This window comes from Malaclemys terrapin, chromosome 10 (genome assembly GCF_027887155.1).
Source record: "Malaclemys terrapin pileata isolate rMalTer1 chromosome 10, rMalTer1.hap1, whole genome shotgun sequence".
Lineage (NCBI taxonomy): Eukaryota > Metazoa > Chordata > Testudines > Emydidae > Malaclemys > Malaclemys terrapin.
In genome coordinates this window covers 16,818,471-16,825,667 of record NC_071514.1, presented here as the reverse complement: position 1 = coordinate 16,825,667, position 7,197 = coordinate 16,818,471, and the positions used below count along the sequence as shown (strand labels likewise).

Below are 7,197 nucleotides of genomic sequence, written 5' to 3'. Positions count from 1 at the left end.
GTCCTGTGGCACCTTAAAGACTAACAGATGTATTGGAGCATAAGCTTTCGTGGGTGAATACCCACTTCCTCAGACGCATGTGTCTGACAAACAGGGTATTCACCCACGAAAGCTTATGCTCCAATACATCTGTTAGTCTTTAAGGTGCCACAGGACTCTTCATTGAAATATAGTCTTCTGAACTACAGTACATACAACTGTTTGAAGTGGATAAAGCATTCTTTATCTGTGTGTTTAATTTTAATTGTACCCAAGTTTAGTATCACATCACAGCGGCATTACAAAAATCTGAAGAGAGAAGTATTTCTGCATTATTGCTCATTACTATACAGTAAAAATATATTGTAAAAATAAAATATATGCATGGAGCACCAGGAATAATTAAACCCATGCAAAAGTATGTCAGGGGCAGTTTATTTTACCTTCCTCTAGCTCTCAAATATGTGCATAATCTTCCCAGTCCCAACTGAAGATGCCATAGTTCGAAGAACATAGTCTATGTTATCCTAGAAAAAGGATAAAATAAAGGGTTCTTGCTACAGTACATTTTATAGTTGTGTGGAGTCTAGCAGAAGAAACCTGAGCTGGAACAGAAGTTATGAGCTTGATTCAGAGGTTACTGAGGTTCAATGGCTTGTTTTATGCTCGCTCTCTCACACCCACCCCTCTCAACCTCCCTCTCTCTCTCTCTCACACTCACACACACCCCTCCCTGTCTCACACACTCACACACACCCCTCCCTGTCTCTCTCACACTCACAAACCCACACCCCTCCCTCTCTCTCGCTCACACACACTCACACACCCCTCCCTACCCCTCTCTCTCACACACACACACACACCCCTCCCCCTCTCTCTCACACTCACACACCCCTCCCTACCCCTCTCTCTCACACACACACACACCCCTCCCCCTCTCTCTCACACACACACACACCCCTCCCCCTCTCTCTCACACACACACAGGGCACTGGGCAGCTCGGGAAGAGGGGTCAGGGCGCTGTGCCGGGGGCGGGCAGGGCAGCCGGGGCCGCGCGGTGGGCGGATGGAGCCGCCCGCAGGCGCCGCGCCGCCCAGCTGGGGCGCTGCTAAGCCCCGCCGCCGGGAGCGGAGGCTGGCGCTGGCGGCCTGGGGAGCGCAGCGGGCCCGCGCGCTGGGGAGGCCCGCCCAGGATCCCTGCGTCCCTCCCAAGGCGCGGGCAGCTCCATCAGGTGAGTGGGAGGCACTGGGCTCGGCCTAGGCTGGGAGCGCCTATCGGCGAGAGCCCGGCCCCCTGCGGGCGGCGGCTCCTCCTCCAGCCGGCCCGGTGCAGCGCCGCAGCGGAGCCGGTCGCTACCATGGCTTTCGAGGAGCAGGTCCGCTCGCTGGCGGACACCGTGCAACTCTACCGGAAGGACCCGAGCGGCTGGCGGAGCTGTAGGCGCACGGTGAGCAGGCCGGGCCCGGGCTCCGGAGCGAGTCCAGCGGGGACATGGCAACTAGGCTGCCCCGGTTCCTGTTCCTCCCCCGGGGGAGGGCAAAGCCGGTCACTGGTGTGTTCATCTGGGCGCTGCAACAGGAGGGTGTTGGGTCCCCAGGGTGCCCATTCAAACCCTGGCCGGTCCTGCGGGGTGCTCTCTCGCTGGTCTTCCGGGAGTGCCCATCACCCTCGTGGCTGGGCGCCAGTGATAAGCAAGGGTCCATGGGGAATTAGTAGGAGGCGCTCAGTCCCCTGCAGAGTACGGCCCCGAGTTGTTTTTCCAGCTTTCTGACTCTACTGGCAAAGTGTTAGCAGCTAACCATGATCACAACTTTGTTGTGACAGTTCAGACTTTTATACAGTTCAGCTGTTAACTGTTGTCTCTCTGGTCAGAGACACTGAGGTGGGATTTGTAATTAAAATCTTTGGAAGTTATTGTATTTGCCAGTCCTTTAAATGAGTCAGTAACCACTGACAAAGAAAACTAGCTAGCACAGTTGTCAACTTTCACGCAGTAAATAAGCACCCCGACTTTCACAATAAGCCAAAAATCAAGCGAATCCCATTTCAAAACAAGCCAATCCCTAAGAACCCCAACACTCTATGTGACTAGATCCCCCTGGTGTGCAGACTGGGATGATGGTGGGGCCACTGTGCACCATTACTTCCCACCCCCTTGCCCCTGCTTGCTGGGAGCTGATCAAAAAAAAAGACGGAACAAGCTACAAGCCAAACAAGCTATAAGCCAAAAATTAGCCAACAAACAACTCACAAGCCAGTTAAGCCAAAAACAAGCCCAATTTCTGCATTTTTCGTGGGTTTGGAATGTGCTAGCTAGCTGTGGCAAAGAGATTAGCCTGTTAATTGCTACATCAAGTCTGAAGGCTGTCTTCACTTATTTCACTTTTGATAGAATGAAGTTTCAATTTATTGGAGACCATCAACTGAGTTTTCTGGCAACATGTAAGTAAGGTATTCCAAAATTACAAGGGGTAAAGGGGGTGTCCGTGTGTGAGCGAATAACTCTTGTCTGTTGTTCAGGAGAAAAATTCAAAGGTAATTTTAGTTTCATGTTTGTTTTCCTACAGATACAAAGGAGATGGAATTGTCTCTGCGAGTCCTGAGGCTGTCTGGGAGTGCTTAAAACCAGAAGCTGGTGGACTTAGAACAAAGTGGGACCAAAATGTGAAGGACTTTGAGCTGATTGAAACTATTAGTGATGTAAGTTCCATGAAAATGATAAGGAGCATTGTGGTTAAATTCTCATCACATAACAGATCTGTTACAAAAATCTGAAGAGAAAATTATGTGCTCATTACTATAAAAATATACTGTAAAAATAAATAAAATATGTACTTGGGGCACCAGGAATAATTAAACCCATGCAAAAATATGTCAGGTGAGGTTTCAGTGAGAGCGGAAATGGACCCTTATGTTTTCAGTCACATTTTTAGTGCCTTATACTGTATCTTACAGTGTATACATAAACAGATATTTACAGGATCCTAAAGAAGGTATTGCAGCCTGGTGTGTGTATCTCACCCACAGTCTTAAATCACTGTTAGAAATTGGTAACCAGGAATTCTTTTGTTTTGAACAAGCTGTACAAAATTGTTTTATTTTGACAACGTAAATCTCATATGATTTAAAATGTTTGCATGTATTTACACAATACACTGTAATCCCTTTGAATGAGTAGCTATAGCCTGTTGGCTAAACAATACACACTTTATAACCATTCTAATTTCAGAACTGACTCCAAAGTTATATTGTTTTATCATGCTAACTCTTATAAGTGTTCATAATATTTTAAACAATAGTTATTGGTAAAAGAAGGTAATCTTAAAAAAATAAAATACACAAATCTGTGTTTCACTAATGAAGAGGTTTATCATGACCCAACAAATGCAAAGTCATTTATATATTTAACTCAGCCTTTAGTTCAGGCAGTTTGCCATCACAGCACATACTGCATTGAACTCATCCTGCCTTTCTTCAGTATCACACCAGCATGAGTGCAGGGAACATTCAATTGAATTTCAGAGCCCTTTATTTTTATCAGCTTGTGAGAATCTTCAAGTTATTTAGAATTAAATACAAAAAGATACATTTGTAAATCACATATGATAGAGTCTTCCATTCTGTATTTACAGACTTGTCCGGCTTATATAACATATCACCAAACATGGTGGAGCAGATGTTTAGATACAAGGGAACTGTGTTAAATTTCCTGTGGGATAACAAGTTATGCGCCAAGTTTGATGTAACAAAGTTATTAACTGAAATTGGAGTTTGTAAATAACTACATCTATGAGTATATCCGTGGGTGACTCTCTTCTTAAAGAGCATTGTGTTGCTTGTTCTTATGGCATTGGATCCACCTCTCATCACTGTATTTTTCCCATCAAAAATGCTCTTCAGTCAAGACTCTTAGCTGATACATTTGTTCACGTTGAATAGCAAGTTATTCCACAAATTGTGTAACTGAAATAAATGGCACTGCTTGTCAAGTAAGCATGAGAAAAGATATCCCAATCTCTCACTTACTATGTTAGAAGCACATCACTGCATTTATATGTACATATACAGTGATTTAATGCTGTTTTGTATTTTGTAGACTATCTCTATATGCAGAACTCTTACCCCATCAGCCTTCATGAAGATTATTTCTCCTAGAGATTTTGTAGATGTGGTGCTAATTAAGCAGTATGAAGACGGGACTATAGCCTCTGCTGGTAAAATATTTAAATTTCCAATCCATTTATATTATATTATATTGTATTGTATTATATTTTATATTAACAGTAAGTTAGTGAATATAACTGAAAATCTTTCAGGATATATTCTTTTTGTTTTTCAAAATATATATATGTTGGATATACAGTAAAAATCTTGGTCAGAAGATGCTTAATCAATAGTTATTAGCAAGTATTAGTGCTTAATTACATCATTATCATCTAGAATATCAGCAATATTTACACTCTTCAGTGAATGATTATACTGTTTGCCTATCATTCCTTTTCATAGTGTTCTTCTGAGAAGGAATAGATATTTCAGTTAGTATTCAGCTGGGTACATTTTTTAGAACTTGTAGAAGTGTCTAAGAAAGTCCCTTCAGAAGCATTGCCTCTGAACACTTCATAGGATGTACTGAAAGCTGTTAAGTTTTGCTTAACTAAAGACCGTGAAGAGATGTGCCCATAGAGCATCCCAACAGTGATCAGTTTTGCTGCAGAGAGCAACTATTTCAAGCTGCTGGTACTATGTGCATATATTCATCTTTCTTTCTTCCCGTTCATTTACGTCTTTCATTAAGTCTTAAGTCAAGAGTGTCAATGCCCCACAGTTCCCTCTTTGGATCACCAGGCAGGAATCTCTCTCGATATAGATATAGATATGTGCAGTGAGCTTATGCCTTCTCAAAAGACCAAGAGAGGAACATCTTTGTGAAATGCATTTATCTTACTTTTAGATTAGCGTGCAAGCAACTTAGGTTACTATTAAAACACTGGGTGCCATAATACTGTATAAGCCCAATAAATGTCTTTTGAAGTGCCTTGGTGTACAGTCCATACCAGCAGAAATCATTCCTATAATGCATGCAGTACTTTGATTCATAGATTTGATGGCCAGAAGGGAATATTATTTTTATGGCGATATACCTATCTTATAGAACTGGAAGGGACCCCAAAAGGTCATCGAGTCCAGCCCCCTGCCTTCGCTAGCAGGACCAAGTACTGATTTTTGCCCCAGCTCCCTAAGTGGCCCCCTCAAGGATTGAACTCACAACCCTGGGTTTAGCAGGCCAATGCTCAAACCACTGAGATATCCCTCCCCCCAGATAGCCATGTTATGATCACCAGGCATAATACAGGCCAAAGAACATCAACCTCAAGAATCTTTGACTAGCTTTCATCGTAAATGCCTTTCAGCTGGTGGTGTTTACTGTGGTAGAAAACTTTTACTGTTAGTGATTTTTTTTTTCTTATAGCAACCAATGTGGAACATGCACTCTGTCCTCCCCAACCAAGATACGTGAGAGGGTTTAATTATCCCTGTGGTTGCTTCTGTATACCTGTTCCAGGGTAAGAAGTCTATTTGAATATTACATTTGCTGTACTTGAAAGTTCTATCCATAGCTATCATGTGTATGTATTAATGTGCACCATTCAAGAGAGAACCCTCTGGCAGTTACTGGTTTATATCTGGTTGTGGCTGGTAGACATTGTCATTAAAACTGAGTGATGTTCAATGCTCCAGGTGAAATGAGTTAGTCTCTTTTTTCCATTTCCTAGCGGACATCTGTTAACATTACAGAAACTATCATCACAGTGGGTATCCTTGTTGGCATCCTTAGCTGAGAAGCCCAGGATTAAGAATCTGATTCAGTAGAACACATAAACATGTGCTTAACTTTATGAGTAGTCCCACTGACTTCAGAGGCAATTCACATACTTAAAGTTCAGCATATACTTAAGTGCTCTGCTGAATCAGGGCCTAAATTAATTGGGAAATTTACTATCCTTTCCTTGTAGGGGTAGGTAAAGGCACATTGATGGGTGAGTAATCGGGAAGTTTGCTTTGTGCCCATTCTATGGAAAAGGCATAGAAATATTTATCCATAGATAACACATCCCAAAGATAAGAAATCTTATAAAGTCCTTAATATTTTACACTTCTGGTTGTAAGATAACTTGCACTGATGTTTTGTTTTCTCAGGGAACCAGACAAGACCCAAGTCCTCACTTTCTTTCAGACGGATCTTGGTGGCTATCTTCCCCAGACTGTAGTGGACTCATTCTTTCCGAGCAGCATGGCTGGATTTTACAGCAATCTGACCAAAGCGGTAAAGACAGTGAAAACTTGAGGCATTTTCTCAAAGGAAATCCGAGTCTCATTGCTGGGACTTAGAAGGGAGGGTAAGAAAGGCTATTATTGCTGGCATAACAGATTAGATTAAGATAAAAATGGAAGAAATGATGGGATCAGAAACCGACCTACAATGCCTTTCTAACAATATAGATATGTAGGAAAGTTGAAGTGGGAACAAAGTCGCAAAGTCCATTTTTAATATAGGATTTACTATTTTTGTACCTGCCTTTCTGTTTAAAATTGCACTACCTTGTCATACTGTATTTTTGTAACTATTAAAATAAGTGACATTATTTCAGCAACTAACAGTATTCTAGAGGAAGTTCTGCTGCCCCCTCCTGGAGCAAAAGCCACACTTCAGGTCTGTTTATGATCATACTTCATCAGTGTAAACCAGGTTACTCCTGAGGGAATTCTGCGCCAAAAAATTAAAAATTCTAAAAATTTATGCACACACTATTTTAAAATTCTGCAAGTTTTATTTGTCAAACAAATGTGGAGGCTCCAGCATGACAGTGAGGAGCACAGACCACTGGCTGCACAGCCTCCCTCCCGCATCTCAGGACACTACCTCGGTGGTAAGGTTGCACTCAACCCTGACACAGCATCAGGGCTGGGCCTGCCTCAGAAACACCCCAGGGCCCTGATCCTCTGTGCCAGATGCACCAGGTGTGGGGCAGGCAGACTCAACCAGGCAGGATCTAAGTGTGGAGGGGCTTGGTGTGGGGTGAGAAGGTTCTGTATTGAGCAATCTGGGTGCAGACTGATCAGTGAGGGGTCTGGGTGGGTGGAATCTGGATGCAGAGGCTCTTGGGGGAGGGGGAGTTCCAGGTGCAGGGGCAATGGGACTCTGCAGGGGGTTCCAG

The 7,197-nt window shown here is 43.2% G+C and overlaps 1 protein-coding gene across 1 annotated transcript; it reads left to right on the top strand.

Annotated features, from left to right (window-relative positions):
• Positions 1-1,002: 1,002 nt before the first annotated feature.
• STARD5 (StAR related lipid transfer domain containing 5) lies at positions 1,003-7,197 on the top strand. Its single transcript, XM_054042193.1, has 6 exons — positions 1,003-1,427; positions 2,373-2,422; positions 2,548-2,680; positions 4,077-4,194; positions 5,451-5,544; positions 6,179-7,197. The coding sequence occupies exons 1-6, from the start codon at positions 1,338-1,340 to the stop codon at positions 6,324-6,326; spliced, it is 633 nt and encodes a 210-aa protein (XP_053898168.1). The 5' UTR covers positions 1,003-1,337; the 3' UTR covers positions 6,327-7,197.

Excerpts from the sequence above, each read along its gene's own strand:
- STARD5 (XM_054042193.1), top strand. The coding sequence starts at position 1,338 with ATGGCTTTCGAGGAGCAGGTCCGCTCGCTGGCGGACACCGTGCAACTC. Across the intron at positions 1,428-2,372 it reads GGCGGAGCTGTAGGCGCACG|AATGAAGTTTCAATTTATTG; the intron begins GTGAGCAGGCCG and ends CACTTTTGATAG. Across the intron at positions 5,545-6,178 it reads TTCTGTATACCTGTTCCAGG|GGAACCAGACAAGACCCAAG; the intron begins GTAAGAAGTCTA and ends TTGTTTTCTCAG.